This window comes from Eumetopias jubatus, unplaced genomic scaffold, assembly GCF_037043125.1.
Source record: "Eumetopias jubatus isolate StellerSeaLion01/CBP00866 unplaced genomic scaffold, mEumJub1_p1.0 scaffold_1, whole genome shotgun sequence".
Classification (NCBI taxonomy): domain Eukaryota; kingdom Metazoa; phylum Chordata; class Mammalia; order Carnivora; family Otariidae; genus Eumetopias; species Eumetopias jubatus.
This window is the reverse complement of record NW_028274807.1, coordinates 80,346,082-80,366,010: the sequence shown is the minus strand read 5'-3', so window position 1 is coordinate 80,366,010 and position 19,929 is coordinate 80,346,082. Positions and strand designations below refer to the sequence as shown.

General features: G+C 48.2%; 2 protein-coding genes across 3 annotated transcripts in view; one reads left to right on the top strand and one right to left on the bottom strand.

Moving 5' to 3' along the window:
- Positions 1-4,844, top strand: part of MAP3K13 (mitogen-activated protein kinase kinase kinase 13) — a 38,611-nt gene extending 33,767 nt beyond the window's left edge. Inside the window, exons 11-13 of the mRNA XM_028101015.1 lie at positions 1,096-1,166; positions 3,591-3,888; positions 4,690-4,844. Coding sequence (XP_027956816.1) covers positions 1,096-1,166; positions 3,591-3,888; positions 4,690-4,791 — 471 coding nt within the window. The 3' untranslated portion in view covers positions 4,792-4,844. The remainder of the gene's footprint in view (positions 1-1,095; positions 1,167-3,590; positions 3,889-4,689) is intronic.
- Positions 4,845-10,827: 5,983 nt separating this feature from the next.
- On the bottom strand, positions 10,828-19,527 carry TMEM41A (transmembrane protein 41A). Of its 2 annotated transcripts, none has more exons than XM_028101137.2 (5): positions 19,340-19,527; positions 17,478-17,631; positions 15,131-15,292; positions 14,235-14,373; positions 10,828-12,649 (listed from the first exon to the last, which is right to left on the bottom strand). In XM_028101137.2, the coding sequence occupies exons 1-5, from the start codon at positions 19,456-19,458 to the stop codon at positions 12,429-12,431; spliced, it is 795 nt and encodes a 264-aa protein (XP_027956938.1). In that variant the 5' UTR covers positions 19,459-19,527; the 3' UTR covers positions 10,828-12,428. The 2 variants fall into 2 exon arrangements, with proteins under 2 accessions (XP_027956938.1, XP_087881274.1); XM_088025148.1 differs by having other exon boundaries at positions 12,455-12,649; positions 14,219-14,373.
- Positions 19,528-19,929: the final 402 nt, after the last annotated feature.

Sequence of the window (19,929 nt, the reverse complement as noted above, 5' to 3'; positions counted from 1 at the left end):
GGATGGGTGATGGTATATTAAAACTGACTTTAAAAGTAAATTATCCTCAACCTTTGGTATAATTACTTGGACCCAGTTACCCACCTCACAATGGATGGTACTAATCCAGTGCATCATGATTCTGTGGGTAAGGGCAGTTGATTTTAAGTGTGGCTGTTCTTATGTTCTCGAAGAGAGATGGACTCTTCCCTGTGAAGGAAGATCATCTTCTCAGACAAGACACTTACCCAGCCTTCCAGATCAATCACAGAGCCCTGGCAATCCCAAGGCCTCAGATGTCCCAACCAGAGCTCCATCATCCTTACCAACATGCTGACTCCATAATGCATTACACACCTGTTTTGTATTCATGGTGAAATGAGAAATACGGTACAAGATATGGTTTGACCCTCAAATAATGTATGCCTTAGCAGTGCAAATGAGCATTGTAACTATAATATTAGTGAAAAGGTGATTGGTACATAGAAAGGAAAAAGTAGTTGTTGGGTTTTGAAGAACTGAAAGATCACTTCTTGGTGGAGTCCCTATGTCAGGGCCTGGAACCATGAATGACAATGATTACAAGAGACTGCCCCCAAATCCAAGACCTTCTCTCTAGTTTCCCCTCCCCATCACTCACCTTGGGTAGTCTCATGGAGTCCTTACCGACTGGAGGGCAAAACTCACATTTACTCGGTTCTGTGTGTCTTCCAGCATCTAGGACAGACCCTGTCCTCATGGACACCGAGGAAAGGTTGCTGAATGAAAATGTATATGTTTTTTTTTTTTAAGATTTTATTTATTTGAGAGAGAGAGCACAAGCAAGGGGGAGCAGCAGGTAGAGGGAGAAGCAGGCTCCCGGCTGAGCAGGGAGCCCGATGCGGGGCTCGATCCCAGGACCCTGGGACCATGACCTGAGCCGAAGGCAGATGCTTAACCGACTGAGCCACCCAGCCTCCCCTGAAAATATATATGTTTAAAGATGACACTCAGCAAACTGCTATTCAGTGCCTTCTGATTATAATTAAATCTTTTACAAGGAGTGTGTGTGTGTGTATGTGAGAGAGAGAGAGAGAGACAGATTGAGATAAAACACTTTCTCCTTGTTCTCCTCAGAGTGGAGATGACTCCTCAGAAGAGGAAGAAGGGGAAGTAGATAGTGAAGTTGAATTTCCACGAAGACAGAGGTAAAACCAACAAACACATGTACTGCTTTCTGGGTAATGGGGAAAATCCTGAGTTTGGCATACCTCCCGTTCAGTCATAGGTCACCTTCGAACTACCACCTTATCGGGAGATTCAAATTCACATTCCTATTTTCCCATTGCCACATTTTGGCTGCTCACTATGCTTGGCGGATCCTAGTTCATCAGAACTCATTTCTTAGGAACTTCAAGATAAGGAGCATAAATTCGGCTTCAGGGTTACAATTGAGAATGGAGTGGGCATTTTATGAGAGATGGCCATGCTGTTTTGGGGATAATTTGATGAGTTTCTGGTGTACCTCCCTGTATTAGTCTCTCTGGCTGCTCTAACAAAATACCACGGGCTGGGTGGCTTAAATAATGGGAATTTATCTTTCACAGTTCTGGAGGCTGGGAAGTCCAGGATCGGGGTTCCTGGTGAGGACTCTCTTCCTAGCTTGCAGACAGCAGCCTTCTTGCTGTGTCCTTACAGGGTTGGTGGTGGGGGAAGAGGGGTAGTAGGGAAGAGAGGGGTGCAGAAGGGAAGGGAAGGGAAGAGATCTTCCTCTTATAAGGTCACAGTCCCAAGGGATTATGGCTGCACCCTTATGATCTCATTTGACTTTAATTACCTCCTAAGAGCCTATGTCCAGATTCAGTCACACTAGGTGTAGGGCTTCAGCATATGAATTGGGGTGGGGGAGGTGGTGGACACAATTCAGTCCATAGTACTCTCCATGCCTTTGGATATTATGCCTCAAATTAAGTATAATTAATTAGGCTGAGTCGTCCTTCAGCCCAGCCTTAAAAGTAGCTTCCTGCCTAGCCAGAAAGAATAATTTTGCTGGTAGGATTAAATTTAAGAAGGACCACATCCCCCTACTTCTAGAAGAAGAGCTGCCTTCATGTAGGAGTAGGGAAGCTAGTTTTCCTCCAAGAAAGCCTTTTCTGTGAGTACACGGTCTGTTCTTGAAGAGTAGAGCTCTAAGAACCGTCCAGGAAGGCTTGTGTACCTGCCCAGAAACCGGAATTCTCTGCAAAGCAAGAGACTCCTTTGGTAAATTGTATTCTGGGTCCCCACACTGCACAAAAATGAAATCCGTTCTCATCCCCTGAGCTACTCTTGCCACATTGCTATTGCTACCTTATTATCTCCTTGGTTTCTCCTACGCAGTGAGATTGGATCCCAGTAAAATGTCTTTTCATTCTCTGAACTCACTCTACTGACATCACAGTTACATTACTTCCAGCTTTGTTCCCATGACACACCATGAACTCAGCCCACTTAATGGCTTCCTGCCCTTCTTAGCTGCAAATTACATTCATGTTTTTACTGCATGGTTTTGCTTTTCATATTATATCATTTTTCTCCCTGTCCCTTTCTGTTACCAGCCTTGAGATGTTGTATGAATCCTACTTTAATTTCCCTTCCCCACACGAGCTCTTTTCAGGTGTCCTTGATTTTCCCCTCCTCCCAACCTCAGCCTATCACCTGGCCTGGTCAGTGGCAAGCCTCAGATCATATGCCATCAAAATCACTTTGTACTAAGAGATACAGAAAGATCAGACAATGACAGCGGAAAAAGGCCGTCTTCTTATTATTTTTGTTTTGTTTTGAAACCAATGTGAGCTAACAGCATTCTTATTTACTAGTCTACTTATAATAAACAACGGGAAAGAAATGAACTTTTGCAAATTATCCCGCCCCCTGCCTGCCCCCCCCCAGATTTGGCCTCATCTGAGCTAAACTCACGTGTTAACTGGAATGAGCCATTAACTGACACATTAAGTGCCCCCAGCTGCAGAGTGTGTGTTCCTTCCAAGCTCATCCCTGCTGGGGGTCAGCTGACAGGGCGAAGGCACTTCGCCTTTCAGGGCTGCCATGCCCAATAGGCAACGCAGCTGGGGTTGAGGGAGAGGTAGAGAATGACATGGAGCGGGCTCTGAGTAGACCCAGCCCAAGCTGCAGCTCTGCATTCTCAGGTGATGTGGCCTGGAACAAGCCACTTTCCTTCTCTGGCTCCAGTTTTATGTTTGGGAAAGGAGTTAGGCCAAGAATCTCCCAAGACTCTCTTACGTGTAAGAATCTGGGAGGCCTGTGCCTAAGAAGCAGGACAGCTCCACACCGTGCGTGCATGCGTGTCCATGCTGTGACCCGACCAACTGAGGTTTTCAAAGACCAGTGGTAGCCATCGGCTTTGGAATATAGTGTTTAGCCACATAAACATACGAACCAAATGAAAAGGGCGAGTCACGTTTCCTTCTCTTTTGCTTTAAAATTAAATAGTGTCCATCCATCTGTATTCGAATCTCCCTCAGGGGTCGGGAGAAACCTAGATGACCTCTCGGCGAGGCTATGACTGACAGGCAAGGGAAGAACAGCAGGTGTGCCTGTGATGAAGATCCTCTGGTTCTTTGTGGTTCTAGGCCCCATCGCTGTATCAGCAGCTGCCAGTCGTATTCCACCTTTAGCTCTGAGAATTTCTCTGTGTCTGATGGAGAGGAGGGAAATACCAGCGACCACTCCAACAGTCCTGATGAGTTAGCAGACAAACTTGAAGACCGCCTGGCGGAGAAGCTAGATGACCTGCTGTCCCAGACGCCAGAGATCCCCATTGAGATATCCTCGCATTCAGACGGGCTCTCTGACAAGGAGTGTGCTGTGCGCCGCGTGAAGACGCAGATGTCTCTGGGCAAGCTGTGCGCAGAGGAACGTGGCTATGAGGTGGGGCTTCTCCCTCCTCCTTTCCTCACTGCAGCTCTTTGGGGTCAGAGTGTGCCTGGGTCCCTACAGCCTTTACAATTATCATTTAGTATATGAGATAAAACAGGTGCCTCCAAGAAGTGGAGTACAGAGATACACAGAGCTCCCCAATAGGGACAGGTCTCCCAAGTGAGGCTCCAACATCGAATGGCTCAGGCCTCCTTCATTCTAAGATTAGGTCAAATATCACCTGCTCCTGACCCCGTCTCGCTCCTCCATGTCCTCACCGTCCCCTGGATGATGCTCTCATAGCACATGGGACGCTCGAGGTCCTGCACAGCACAGGACTGCCCCTGTCTTGGGAGGCAGGATAGCAGGGTGGCCGAGAGTGCACACCCGGCCTCCGACGGCCTGGATGCCAAGCCCCGCCGGGGTTCTCTCCTGGCTGCCACGCTGGGCCAGTTGCTAACCTCTCTGTGGGTCAGTGCCCTCGTCTGCAAGGGGGTGATGACGGCATCTGTCTCCTAGAGTGCTTGTGAGGATTAAGTGAATTTCTAGACGTAAAGCCCTTACAGCAGTGCCCAGATCATAGCCAACACTCTGCAAGCGGGGCTCAGGTGGTCCTGCTGTAACTGCCATCATCATCACTGTCATCACCTCTCCAGGTCTTCTTTCTCCAGAAACCCGGCAAGGGCGGGACCTGGGCTCATTTATCTTAGCCAGCAACCCAGCACGGTGCCTGTCATGTGGGAGGTGTCCGATACGTGTTTACTAAGTGATTGCCCAAACGGATTAACGTTTTATTTTGTCTCGACTTTGCAGAATCCTATGCAGTTTGAAGAATCAGACTGTGACTCTTCCGATGGAGAGTGTTCTGATGCCACAGTTAGGACCAATAAACACTACAGCTCTGCTACTTGGTAATGGAGGAAGACCCATCCTGAAGATCTCATGACTATACTGGCATTTCAGATCGTTCCCCCCTCCCCCCAGACTCTTTCCCCTCTCTCCTTGCTTTTTTGTCTGGGAAGAGAGCTGCCCCATCTTTCTTACCCCTAGAAATGAGCTGCAATAACAGGAACATGAGACTTCGCAAATCTCTGGAAAAAAATATCCAAATGAAATTAAGTCTCACTGAACATTTCAATCAAGAATGGCAGGGATCTATTTTATTGAATATTCTAGCTACTGTAACATTGATATTTATTTTTGTTTGACATTTTAACACTTTGTACTGTAAAGAGTGAACTATATATGACAGAGAGAGAGAGAGAGACAATAATTTCTTGCAAAAAAAAAAAAGAGAGAGTGAGAGAGAGATAAAGGAAGAAAGAAAAGAAAGAAGTGGAATTTAGGAGCAACATCCTTGGGAATTTGTGGGGCCAGGAGGTATTATTGCTACTTGAACAGGGGACCAGTTTTTTGGCCATAAGTGGCTGAAGAAGAGCCAGAGCAAGACATATGGATTATTTTAGAAAACACAGAACAACAAAGGAAAAGCAATTCCAGGTAACTTGTGAACAGACCACATTAAGTTCAACCAGCTTGTCCACACGGGTGATGGAAATGGCCTAGAAAAGACTAATGACCAGATACTTGCACCCAAGGTCTTTGAGGGCATGTGCTTCCTCTAGGAGGAAAAAGACAACTACACCTGTGGAAGCTGATTTCATTTTAAAAATCTGAAGCAGCATTTGGTAGTGAGACTTACAGACAGAGTCAAACCTTGTCTTTGACAAATACTTCCCTTTTTAATGCCGTCATCGTCATGACCTTGACAAATGTGTGACCTTGACCAGTGTGTTGATTTTTCAGACTCAAGTGCCATTTTCTTGTAGCCTATTTCCTTTGCACCTGTTGACCACTTCCTTTAGGCAAAAAGGCCAGGGGTGGGGTGCTGATAAGAGAAAAAGGGGATTTACAACAGTATTAGAAAAGCAAATGTGGAATTTGTGAAAGTACATTCTAACAGTGTCTCAGTTCCACTTTGTGCAGAAGATGGGACCGCCCCTCTGTGGAACCAGGTTGCTTGTCTACTAGAGTCATATTGATTCAAACAGAACAGACTTTGAAGGCAGCTAGCATGTGTGTGAGTCTGTCCAGTGTCCAACCCCAAGCCACCCCCCTCGTTTTCATTCATTAACTCATTCTCTCCGGGAAGCTTTAGTGCCTGGCTACCACTAGCAGCATAAAGGCAAAATAAGCAACTGGCGAAAGGCAACCCCTTTCCCACCACAACAGCATTTTCATTAAATGCAACTTGTAAGGTGTATTTTACTGCACTCCGGATCAATGCAGTTTGGAACAATTGGATTTGGAAATTTCTGGAAAGAACAACTGATGCCGAGCAGCAGTTAGATCGAACATTGTCCAAGGCATGAGGTCCTGCTTGGCTCCGGGGTCCTGGGCTTTGAAAAGCACCCCAAGGTACTTCATGGTGCCTTGGCTTCAAGGAAATTTTTATCTAGAATTTTATATAAAAACAGGTGTTGGCCTAGTTTCCGTCTCTTTCTCCAAGAAAGGTTACTGTCAAACAACCTCTCTAGGCTCAAGACCTGAAGACCCTGGCTCAACTCTTTGACACTGCATCATGGTGGACATTGGGAAAGACTTACACATACAGGTATTGAACTATTTCCAACACAGATAAAACTGTCGCAGCCCCTTCCCTCGGTGTCACTGATTGCATCAGCCAAAAAGGAAAGGCGGAGGGAATTTAGAGCAGTTCCTTTTGCTTGTTTGATCCCTCCATTTGTTTACACTTTATGTTGAGACATTGATCTAAAATTTAGTGTCTATAATTTATAGCTCTTGGGTGGATGAAGGAGAATGTTTAACTTATACAGACAGCAGTGTTGTTTGCATTAAATTATTCCATTTTGTATAAAGTCTGTAGCTGGACTACATGAAAGATCTTAAGTTATGGCATTATTATCATTGTTATTTTATTTTATAATAATTATTCTCATTTTCTGTCGATCAGAAGGTGTGGTTTACAGTGTAGCACAATGATTGTGTGTATTGCTAACCATGAGTAATGATGGCTTTTTATGATCTTTATGAAGGAATGAAAATGGAACTGCCACTTGGGAGCTCCCTGGTATTCATCTTAGTTGTATTCCCTCATTTTCTGTGTGCAACAACAATCATCTGAGGATGCGGGTTCTGCCCTGGAGCCCGGTAGATACACTGTGGTTTTGACTTAATCCTAAAAGCTCCTGGGTGAGCAGATGACTGAGTGGATGGACAAATACTTCAAAAGCTGTAAACTTTCTCAAGTTTCTTAAGAAATAAAATCATGGGACTACATTAGAAGCAAAAAGAGAATTGTTTTAGTGCCCTGGGAGGAACCAACCTAGGGGGTTACCGCCCGGGGCCCGTAGGTCAGGCAGCGCCGGGAGCGGGCAGCAGCTTGTCATCTCCTTCCTGTTGGGTCCCATAGCACCAAACCTTTTTTTTCTCCTGGCTGGGAATAGCAAAGAAACATTAAAACAGAATGACATAAAATGCCTAGCTGTGATGTCATCCGGTAAAAGATGAGAGAAATTCTAGAAGGAGGCCTAGTCACGTAGAGGGTCATAGGGCTGGAAAGGTACCTTGAAAGGCCAGAGTTTCCATCCTTGGACTTTAGACCCACACTGTCTTGTGACTCTCGCTGCTTCGTTGCTTCTGGGAACAGAGAGGCTACAAGTCTACATCCCCTTTCTCTCCAGCATAAAACATACTTCAGCTCATCCCGGTCTTACCCACCTCTAGTGGCAAAAGAGAAACAGGAGGGGGTCAGCTTCTGTCTTAACACCTTTCAGTGATGGTCTTCCTAGAAAATCTGATACCTGATACCTCATAATTTTGATGTTTTTTTGAATTACCGTCTTGACTGCCTGTCCTGATTATGCCATACATACCCATCTGGGTTACTGTTATGAGCATGCTAGGCTAGCACAGTGCTGAATCTTTAGTCATTCACCGTATTGTCAAGAGTTGAATAAAGTTCCACATTGAACATTTTTATTTTTAGTAGAAGTGACTAGAGGCTTCAGAAGAGAACAGTGTCCATAATCTAAGTTAAAAGCCTTCTCTATCCCAGCCTGGCCCTTCACTGCCTGCCTTGAGCTAACCAGGGCAGTTGTGAAGCGGTGTGTGTTTCTTTGAGAACAACTCCACAGTCATCTGAAGAGTGCTGCATCCAGAGCTCAGGGAGTCGAAGAGTGGATTCTTCAGTCCTCAAGACCGTGCAACATGCTGTAAGGAGCCTCACTTGACTATGATTTCAAGCTTCAGTGTTGATTGAAAGTTTAACCCCCTTGGGACGAGCGTTCACATTCATTTAGCATCTGTTTTTGACTGACTGCAAGATAATGGGTTTTGTCTTGCAGATGAACATTTGGTTCTGATTTTCATCTATTTCTAGATCATGTCCTCTGATAACAATTCCTATTAAAATGGCTTAGCAGAGGGACTGAGAAGCCGACATCCACTTTGAAATGATAATAGACCTTACCGCCAGTGAAGTTTCAACCTGTTTGCAAGATTGTGGGAGCTCCTACTCAAAAAGGGTAGAGATGCTAGCTGGCTCTGCTGGAAGATGATTTGGTACAGCCTACTTGAATTTCAGATATTTAAAAACTTTAGTATCAACAAATCATCCTTCTAGAATTAAAGGATTTTTAAAGTAGGACTTAGTAAGTACTAGACATACATTTCAGGGCCTCATTTTTGCTAAATTTCCCTCTTACCCCAAGTAATAGATGTGATGGTATTGGATTTTCCTGGTACCAACCCAATTTTAAATGCCCTCCCCTACTGTGAAGAATTGACATCCTTTCCATGTGAATGCAGCCTTATTGATCAAATAATTTACTTTTTTATCCCCACGCCCTTTTGTCTCAAGTTTTCCCCCTTTTCGTAAAATGTTCCCACTTGAACTTTCTGGAACTGAACTCTCCAGAATAGAACATATTTGGAATCCAAGGAATTCCTGCCCTGCCCTGCCCTGCAGTATAGGGTGCTGTTTTGTTTTTCCACTAAGTCAGAAACCAAAATACTACTGCATACTGCCATCTACCACCTCCACCCTGAACACCCAAGACTGGTGTTATTTATTGATCACCATATTCTTTCCACAGCCTCAGAACCTCTCACAACAGGGCACTGGGGACAACTCCCACTTGATTGGAATTGGTGTGTAGGGGGAGATCTGTTTTGGCATCCCCATCCTAAGCTCATAATTAATTTTCTCAAGGTGGTTTGGTATCTTGAGTTAGCTCTGAAGGGAGAGTGACAGGATCACACCAGTGTCCTCCTTATGGAGCCCACCATGTGGCTGTTGGGAGGTCAGCACCATTGGCAGGAAAAAAGGCCACTTGCTTCCGCCCACTGCCCTTTTGGATGACAATTCCAACTGAATAATTTCCAATCACTGATGAATGGAATTCCAAAATGTCTCTTCATTTACATCATTTCATTGTGTTCAGTAAGCATGTTCCTCCCTCCCCTTCTATGATCAAAGTTAATATGTTAAGTCCCAGTTACTTGCTTCTTTCTTAGACTCCGTGAGGCTAATGTACCAAAACAATGTGATATTCTTTTTAAGACTTTGACTTGTACTGTCAGTATGAATTTAGTGCCTTTCCAGGCAGCAAGATTTTTCTTCTTTGCTGATTTCATAGAATAAATGCCCTAGTATACTCCTACCACCAATGTTACCGACCTCATAGACTAGCACATAAGAATTACATTAGTCGGCTTGTTTGCATGCTACAGCCAATATTGCAGCGCCTATTCAAACTGGAATGAACCAGGTTGCCAAGTGGAAGACCCTTCTGGAACCCGGAACACTTCTCAGGGACAAATGGCAGAAGGGGAGCTCTCAAAGCAGTGCTTTGAGAAACAGGGTTACCTCCAAGGAGTTGGGGTTAAGGCGTCTGTTAACTGTCACATGATGAGGGCATCGTGGCAGGATTTCACAGAGACAGGCCCCTACGTGGATTCAAGGCCGCTGTAAGGAAACCTTTGGCCGAATGGCAGGCTTACTCCCTGGAGCCACTTCACCGCACTCAGGGGAGCGCTGGCCCCTGGCCCCAGGTTGCTGCCCGGTGTCCTGGCGTAAAGGGTCCTCCGATGGTGCCACGCAGAGGGCCCCACAGTCAGAATGTGCCAGCTCTTAGGAAGATGACCCTTAGGGACCGTATCACCTGGGCGGCTCTCCGCCACTCGGATTCTTTATTGCAATAATTGGAGTTCCTATCAGTTTGGAGCAAATTCTTTCCTGTGGTTAAGTCTCAAAATGAGCTTCCTCATCTGTCTCCCTGGGGTCTCCAGTCCCGTCAGTCCCCCGCTCCCTGTGGTTTCGGACGCCAGCTCCATTTGTACCGAGCAATTGTACGGTGAGGGCAATGGGAGTGACGATTGAAGCAAACCAATGCATGGAATTAAACAAAAACTGTGCTTCACTCCTTTCTGGTCCTGTCTTTTCCTAAGGTGCTGTGTGGGTCCTGACAGCTGCCTTCACCCGTCCCGGTACTTGTCAGAGCTTTCGGGAAGGGAAGACTCGACAGGCAGGGTGTCCTGCAGCCAGGAGAGCCGGGGGTGGAGAAGCTGGTTTCTGTGGCTCTGTTGTTGCAGACACACCCACGGAAGGAAGGGAAACCATCGTTTTCTTTCCTCATAGTCTCTTCTTGTTTTGTCACAGCCTGGACAGGTGCCCTCCTGCCTTCCCACGGCTTCCCCGCTGCCCATCTCATAGTTCCTCCTCTGTTCCTAGTGACCCCACTATTGAGTGAGTGCCGAGAAGGAAAAGGGGAAAACAAAAATCGGGCATCCAAAGAATCATAGTGGTGAGAAGCCTCCCAAGAGTGGAAAGCTCAAATACCATCTTGGATCGTCTGCTTTTCAGCCAATCCTGATTCCCACCGGCAAGGGGAATGGAAAGTTAGCAACATGTCCAACACACACCACACAGAACGTTAATATCCATTTATTTGGGAAATTGCTTTACCTGTAAACTCACAACTGGTAAGGCACATTGTAGCAAAATCATGGGGGGAGAGACAAATACAAGGATCCTGTGAAGGGCAAAGGGCACAAACTTGCAATAGTGTAGAAGACACTGGTTTCCCCCTTCCCTCCTCCTCCTCCAGGACACAAAAAGCTACAGATTTCACACACTCCTTCTCCTTACCCCCCACTCGTTACCGAGCTTCTTTGAAAGCAACACATCTTTAAAAACGAAGCCCTTGTTGTGTTTTTTTGGATCATACCATGTCCCTAAAGCACAGCTTGGGAACTGATGCCTCCTACTGAACAGGAGCATTCTCAGGAATGCATGTAGAACAGTGGGCCAAGTGAAAGCCTTGGCAAGACTTTGGCCAAACCAGATCAAAACCCAGCAGGTGATGCCCAAAGGCAACAGTTCTGGTAAGAAACGATGAGTTACTCCTGTAGGGCCCAGGATCCCAGAGCTGGTCAGTTTAGGTGCCAAGGTCCTTGTGTCCCTGGCAGCATTAACCCAGGCCTGTGCCCATTCAACACCGCAGCTGCAAGAAGCCATGACAGCTTCAGAACGTTAAAACGTCACACGACAAAGTAATCCAAAACCAAGTTTCCCTCTTTGGATTAAAAGATAAAAGTATTCCTCAGTTATTCTCGACAAATGACAACATGAAAAAAAATACAGAGGGCACACTGGCTGATAGCTCAGTGTACTGAATCCATTCTCCTAGCAGGAGGATGGAGAAAGGATTCATACACAGAAAGGAGAGATTAGAAAATGTACTGACAGTCATTTGGTTCAAGTGAGCCAAGGACGCTGCCCCATTCAGACAGGTAGGAATTTCTCCAGAACACACCTGCAACATAGAGTTTGCTGCATTCATATTTAATCTATTTGCAATCAGCTTATTTGTCAGGACATGCAACTGAGAGGTTGGACATATATGGTAACGTCAGTGCATTTGGACACAAAGAGCATCACGGAGATCACTGTGCATTTGAGCTGTACGTGCAAGTGCTGCGCTGTTCGTCAGCTTGTTTCCCTTGGTTTATGGAAGAGGTAGCTCATCAGCAAAAAAATAGTACACAATACTCTTCGAGAGGCTAACAAGATGAAGGGTAATGTCAGTGAGGTGGGTTCACGTCATCATTTATACCAAGAACACCCACTAGGGACATACCAGGAGAACACCTATCACAACAGCCTACCACTTAGCGAAAGAGGCAACTCTGGACAAGGACAATCAGCGTCTTCTCCTAAGGCAGCTCAGGGCTTGGCAAGAGGCAAATACAACAGACCACCCTGAGTTCCTTGTTATTCAATAGAATATAAATAGGATTTTCTAGAAAGCCATCCGTTTCACAGAGTGTCCTGCTAAGCCAGGACTGGTTTGAGGACCTGGTACAATCCCCCTTCTAGAGCACAGAAAGTCCTTCATGAAAACGCTGCACACAGATGAAGAGTGTCCAAATCACCTGTTGAGGGTAATTAAAAACAATGAGGGGCTGCAGAGGACCACACCAGTACACAAATAAGCAACAGAGTCCAGGGACGTGGCAAACAACCCAGATCACGTGTCTTTTCTACTATTTAGGTGATTAGCGTTGCTTATTTCATTCAAATGCAGGTCCTTCTGACTAAATTTTTTCATGAGGGTTCCAGGAACTAAGGCCACCAGGGCAATGGCCAAAAGCTTAAAGACTGTTTCCCAGGAGAAGAGAGCATCCAGGGAGGTAAGAGTTGACAGGATGGAACCTGTCTGCACACAGATAAAATTGTACGGGACCAAACCTGGAAGAAAGGGAAAGAGCCTGTTACCAGGAGCAGCAAGATGAGAAACAATAACCCCTCAGAAACGTCCCCAGGAATTCACAACCATGACTCCAGATTTTTTTTGCCCAACTCCTGACCCCTAAGCACATTACCTCTTTCCCCTCTCCACCTCTTCCCCTCCTTTCCTCACTTCCCATAAACTGCCCTGTTTAACAAAAAGACTTGAGATGACTTACAAAAAATGCATGTGCTACAATAAGATAAAAATATTTTTAATAGGAAACACAAAAATAAATGAAGATATCCTTCAAGAAATCAGGAGATACGGTTAGTACGAAAAAGTGTAAGGTTCACACATTTGCTAGAAGTGCCCTCAAACTGGGTTCTGAGGACCCAACAGCCTAAGTAATGAGAGGCACCAACATTATGAGATTTATAATATGCATAAGATAAAAACAAGTTTCTTAGAAATAGCACTACTTCCACGTTCTATACTGTCTCTGAGAGATCATCAAATCCACTGGATCCCCGAGAAGTCTGACTGGTGGCCAGACAGGCTGGCTGTTTAACAATCCCCTGGGGAAGCTGTTAAAAACACATCCTCCCCCAAGATTCTGGTTACCTGGGCCTGGAGTAAAACGCATCGTAACAGCTTCTCCTGACCGCCCCTCCTGAGACTAATTGGTTTGGGACCCCCTGATCACCCAGTCCTCCCCTACAGTAGACAATGCCTCAAGATCACAGAGCACTCAAGGTCACACAGCTTGTCAGAGAGGAGACTGGAAGCCCGGTCTCCAGAGTCTTTCCCGGCCTCCTGCCACCTAGGTAATCACAGGCTGCTAACTGAGGAACCAAGACACTTTGTCCGAAAGCCAATATGACTGGAATGAGCTGTGGTCGATTTTGCTTCGACTTAAGATCTCAATTTCTCTCTCAAGCGTTCCCTATTAATAGCAGCTACTCAACCACAGATTTGTTACGTCCGACCTGTAAGTCCTGAGTAGTCAGTCTTTCTCTCCATGCTCTCAAGTAGGTTTAAGAGAAGCACTCCTTGCCTTAGGCTTAAAGAGGGTGGTTTACCTCCAGTGTGAATACAACAGTCACTGACTTTATGGGCTGCTAGCACATCACCACGCTGATAAAGGTGATCCAAGGCCCAGACTTGGAGAAACAATGCTCTGGTCCCAGCCCCTCACCTGGCCAAGTTGCTCTGCTCCTTTCTTCAGCCTCCACCCTTTTTTCACCCACACACCCTCACTCCAGCTCTGCTTTCCTGCTAGCATTTCCTGAGACATTGCTAAGGGCCAAGTGACTCATTTTCCACAGATGATGCTACCAACCCCAGCGCCTAGCACAGTGCTGGCCACACAACAGGCGCTAAATACCGCTGTGGAATGAACAATCCTTACTTTTCCCAAAAGTATTTTTATGGGTTTTCTGTTCAGCCCTGAGCAGATCTGAAATCAGGAATAATTACTGGAGGTCGCAACTCTTGACGCTGTTCTTCACAAACCTGGGCTCTCAGAGGCAGACACAGGCCCATGTGGGTAGGCCTCCGACATGGCAATGCTGAAGACTCAGACTTACCCCACCAGCTTCTTACCAATCAGAACAGAGAAGAAGAAATGCACAATCGGGATGTTCAGAATCGGAGCTGAGAGGTTCAAGAACCAGTTTGGTGTCATGGGGAAAAGTCTCAAAAACAGCAAGAAAAAAAACAGGCTGTTTCTATTCTCCTCCACCTGTAGCCAAAAAAGACAAGGCCATTAAGAAGCAGAGAATCTCTAGGTAATGAAAATCTGATAGCACCAAGCACTGTTCTAGATACTTCACATATTCTGTTCCTGAATCTCCCAACAACCCTCCAGGGTAGAGACTGTTTTCCTCATTTTTTTTAATTAAGATTTTATTTATTTATTTGACAGAGAGAAAGGGCACAAGCAGGGGGAGTAGCAGAGGAAGAGGGAGAAGCAGGCTCGATCCCAGGACCCTGGGACAGGGGCAGACACTTAACCGACTGACCCACCCAGGCGCCCGTTTTCCTCATTTTTAAAATGGAAGTACCGGAGTGCCTGGGTGGCTCAGTCATTAAGCATCTGCCTTAGGCTCAGGTCACAATCCCGGGGTCCTGGGATCAAGCCCCGCATCAGGCTCCCTGCTCCACGGGAAGCCTGCTTCTCCCTCTCCCTCTGCTGTGTTCCCTCTCTTGCTGTGCCTCTGTCAAATAAATAAATAAAATCTTTTTAAAAAATAAAATAAAATAAAATGGAAGTACCTGAGGCTCAGAGAAGTCAGGAACTTGCCCAAAGTCACAGAGCACATAATGATGAAGCCGGAATTTGATCCCAGGTCTGTGCGTCATGAACAGACCAAAAGGAGCCCCTAAGAGCTCCAAAGCAGGGTGGAGGACCATGGTGGGAAATTCCTGCCTGCACACCCCTCAGAGCCCTGAGGTGACCGTCAGGGGGCCCAGCACTCAGCTGCAGCCCCTCCCCTTACCTTCCTCTGCAGCAGGGACACTTTCTCAGGAAAGTAGGAGACCACCAGCTGTTTGCCAAAGACACTGGAGAGCAGGTAGCAGCACGTGGCGCCCACTGATGTCAACACACAGCACAGCAGAAGCCCCAGCCATGGTCCGAACAAAGCACCAGCTAAAATATTCTGCAAAAATAAAACAAACCCCTCAGCCATTAGAACATCTGCTGGCTACCAGTCACCTTATACTGGGGCCAAAGAGTCACAGGTTCCCTCCTCTTCCAGTGATTTTCCCAACCCAAACCCAACTCCCATTCTAAAGGGGTGAATGAACAGTGATGACAGGGCTGGGAACTGTACCCCTGGCCTTGGTCTCTTCACCTTCCAAACAGTGATGAGGTGAACACTTCAGAAGGCAGGAGAACATTCTCTGGGACAACACGGGTATACAGCCCCCCGGCCTGCTGCATGGGCTGTGGGAGGTTCTGCGATCACCAGTGCTCCAAGAAGGGAGAAATGCAACTCACACATTATTGTTACCATTTTAAATGAACAGAAACCGTGAATTTTCCTTCAGTAAGACCACCCAAGCTATATAAAACATCCTCTTTCTTTGCTTCCTGCTGGAATTACATCTGAGGTAGAGAACACTGGGGGTTCCACGTTGACCAGAGCTCTAGCTGACACTCAAAAAAGTCTTAGATTAAGAAAAATAAAAAGTGAACAAATACATCCTAAATACAGTTTGGCCGGTAGACGTCACCCTGCCAAACATGGGATCCAAGAGAGAAAGTAAAAGGGGAACTTCCAAGTGAGAAGGTGGGGGTCTGATGAGCACCTACTATAGCTGAAGTGCTTGACTACATGTCTTATTTCATCCTTACAACGACCCTGTGTCATATGCCATCCTTACACCATTCTCGCGGGGAGAGATTAAGTATTGTGCCCAAGCTCCTTCACTAGGCAGAGACAGGATTCACTCCCAGGTAGCATCTGACTCTCTGCCCTGAGTAGGGATCAGCTCAAGAGGGGAGGCAGGGGGCGCCTGACTGGCTCAGCCGGTAGAGCCTCTGACTCTTGATCTCAGGGTGGTAAGTTTAAGCCCCATGTTGGGCATGGAGCCTACTTAAAAAAAAAGGAGGGAAGGCAGCTACAGAGGCACCCCCAAGAAGTCAGTCCCAGACCTCAAGCACCACACACCTCCCTGTCTCTCTTGACATGGACATGCTTGCTTTTCTTCCAGTTTCCAGCCCGAGCCTGGAGTAGAGAAAAGATGCCAAGGCAGGAGAAAAAAGCAGGGCGGAAGGAAGCTTTCAAGGTCTCCTGCTCAGTCACTCAGTCATTCAACAAGTGCTGAGGGCCACTGTGCGCCAGGCACTGTCACCGAGCCAAGTGCTCTCCACGCACCATTCCATTTAACCCTCCACGCGACAACGCATAGGAGTAGCCCCATTTTCCAGATGAGAAAACAGGGTTGGAGAAGTTAAAGGGGTTGCCCGTGGTAACCCAGCTGAGATTCAACCCCAAGCCCTAAAATACACACACACACACACACACACGAAACAGCTGAAAATGCCGCGGGGAGGACAGCAAGGTTCTTCCTTAGAGCCTCAGGCAGCAACTGAACAGAAGCAGCCCGCAGCCAGAGCGCATGCCCAGGCCCAGCGCCGCGGCTCCGAGGGCGGTGGGAGGGGCCGCCTGGGAAATCCAGGACGACTTGTCGTCCTCCTCACACCCTCCCCACGCAGGGAGGTCTCCCCGGCCTCTCCAGCCTCACATCACCATCAACATCTTGCATTTGTTCGTCAAACATCTGTGAAGGCAATTCCCTGAGCCGGGCAAAGAAACACAAAGCCAAGAATCAGGAATGGGCCCGGTTCTCAAAGAACTCAAAGACTAGTGGAGAACACGGATTTTCAAAAAGTAAGAGAAAACGGTGCCAAGATGGAGAACGTTACAGAAGCTCCGAGAGTAACAGCCGACCCAGCCCGGACTGTGTGTGTGTCTCCGGGACAGCGCGCAGCCATCAAGGCCTTGGAAACAAGAGGAGAGGCCGACTCTGGGGCCAGGCAGACACAGGTTCAGCCCCCCAGCCCCGCCCCTCCTCTCCCTGTCACCTCGGACAGTGCCTTCCCACCGCAGTGTTTCCTTATCTGTAAACTGGGATCATGACGCCCACACGCTAAGGCTGCTAGGAGAGTTAAATAAGGTCAGGAAAGCAACTAGGACAGTGTTTGACCCAGGGGAGGCTGTCGACAAATGCCCGCAACAGTACTCTTCCTCTGGACTGTGTGATTTGCAGCCTAAGGGCCCCCCTGCAAAGAGAGAAGGTGGTTTCCTGGCGGGCACAGAAGGAGGGCAGGGCACTGACCAGGAAGCTGGAGCCAGGGATGGCAAAGCCCTGCTTGTAGAGGTAGGCGCCGCAGAACAGCAGGAACACGTAGGCCGGGTGCTCCTTCCGGTACTCTCGAAGGACCTCGGAGAGCTCCCGCAGCTCCGCCAGGTCTGAGGGGAACCACAGTGACCTGGGGATTTGGAAAAGCGCATGGAAACTTGAGTCCAGATCGGCCTAGTACCTAGGAAAGTCACTTGTGTCTTCATTCCAAAGTAGGTTTATAAATGTGCCCATCAACTGGTTGGCTAGGAACATACACATACTGGGAGCCCAGGGTGACAGGGGACCTGATACCACACAGCAGAGGGAGACAGAAGAGCTTGCTTCTTGGGAAGCAAAACCTGGGTTAACATCTCAACTCTGCTGCTATCCAGCAGTGTGATCTCGGGCTAGTCCCTGGGCCTCAGTTTCCTTACAGGAAAAAATGAGTGGTAAGTGCCCCTTTAGTTCTCAGGTTTTATGATGTATTCTTAAGAGGCAAACGCATTCATTTTCAGGCAGGAACTAAATGTCCTAAATTGCCTTCCCTTCATGGAACGCCCCCTCCCCCACAAGCTTCAGCCCAAGGACAATTGAAACTTCACAATGCTCCCCAGTTACTAGGTAAAAAGACTGTTTTATCATTCCCTAACAGGCCAATTAAAGATTCCCTGGGAAAGTATATCTGTCCCATACCATAAACATAAGCTTCTTGATAACATATTAGGCTTGAAACCAACCCGTTCAAAGAGGCTTCCCCCCAACTCTTTATCTGGCCCTTAGTTCGTTCTGAACCCTGTACAAGGGTTACAGTGTAAAGGCCACCTTGCCTCTGAGATAAGAGTAACCCTTGAGGGCACCTGGGTGGCTCAGATGGTTAAGTGTCTGCCTTCGGCTCAGGTCATGATCCCAGAGTCCTGGGATCGAGCCCCACATCGGGCTCCCTGTTTCTCGGGAGCCTGCTTCTCCCTCTGCCTCTCTCTCTCTCTGTCTCTCATGAATAAATAAATAAAATCTTTAAAAAAAAAAGAGTAACCCTTGAATCCATCAATGATCAATTATGAGCAAACCCGCCTACTTGTCATCAGAATGTTTCTCTTAGTATGCCTGACATCCACAGCACAGCCTTCTCAACTAGGGCAAAAGAATACTGTAACTGAACACAGTTACCCTCATATTAAAATACCAGTAACCTCCTTGCCAACGCACACTTCCATAAACTTTATAAACTGTATGCTACACTCCCGGGGAATCAGCCCCGCGGTGCCGCCTCCCGCCCCAAGTCGGTCATGAGAAGGCGAAAAGGAGAGACAGCCAGGAAGACCAGCGGACCTGATCATTAATTCGTGAATAATTTAAAGTTGTCCATGCATGCTTGCAAGCCCCAAGGGCAGAGCCGACGGAAGTGAGATGGGGTGGGGAGGACGAAGGAGGGAGGCTGCGGGTCCACACTGGGGCGAGGGTCGGGTTAGGGCTGGGCCCGGGAAGGCGACGGGCGCACGGCTCCTGCGGCGACGCCACCGCGCCGACAGAGGCGCGCGAAGGGGCGCCGCGGAGATAAGACGCCGCGTTTCCCTCTGCAAATCACCGCCCTGCGTGCAAAGCCACGGATCGCCCGCCCAAACTGCACACCGCGCAGCCGGCAGCCGGCAGCTCCAGCCAGGGCCCCGACTCCCATCCACCCCGCCGACCCGACACCGGACAGATGCGGCCGGGCCACCAGACCCCGATCCCCAGTCCCAGAACCGAACCCCCTGCCCCCGACGCCTCCGCTCCCGGAACCGAATCTCCCACTCCCAGACCCCCTCCTCGGACCTGGCTCCCTTCCTCTGACCCGAACCGCGGCCCCCGCCACGCACCTGCCTCCGGTCTCCTTGCCGGAGCCCAGGGTCCGCCCCCGGGGCAGTCGCGTCGACAGCAAGTACAGGGTGAAGGTGCAGCCGACGAAGACCAGCAAGAGGCCGAGCAGGGGGCGCATTTCGGCGCCCGCTCTCGGACCCGCCGAGCCGCGGGAAACCTGCAGGCAGCTCCCCGCCCGGGGCTGCGCGCGGCCTGCGCCTGCGGAGCGCATTCACGGACGGACCGGGGCGGGGTCGGCACCAAGCCCCGCCCCTGGACCCCGGCCCCGCCCCCGGGCCGGGCTCCGCGCGCGGAGCTGGCCTGTAGAGATTCCAACCGAGATTCTAGCCAAAACCTGTCTTGCGGCAGCTCTAGAAGTGCGTCTGCCCTCCTTCCGTCTGCGCATCTTTTTCCATGTTTACCTCTGTCTCTTTCTTTGCTTATTTGCAGGCTCTTTGCCAGGCGCTGGGAGATCCAGGGGTGATTCACAAGCCCTGCCTACAGCGAGCTTGCAGTCTAGCGCTCGACACTCTCTTGTCCACCCCCAGCTGTGTGATACAAAGCAAATACAGCCAGTGCTCCAATCAAGTGCGGTGGGACGGTCATAGTG

Excerpts from the sequence above, each read along its gene's own strand:
- TMEM41A (XM_028101137.2), bottom strand. The coding sequence starts at position 19,458 with ATGCGCCCCCTGCTCGGCCTCTTGCTGGTCTTCGTCGGCTGCACCTTC. Across the intron at positions 15,293-17,477 it reads TCCCTGGCTCCAGCTTCCTG|AATATTTTAGCTGGTGCTTT; the intron begins GTCAGTGCCCTG and ends TTATTTTTGCAG. Across the intron at positions 12,650-14,234 it reads CTTCTTCTCTGTTCTGATTG|GTTTGGTCCCGTACAATTTT; the intron begins GTAAGAAGCTGG and ends CCTTTCTTCCAG.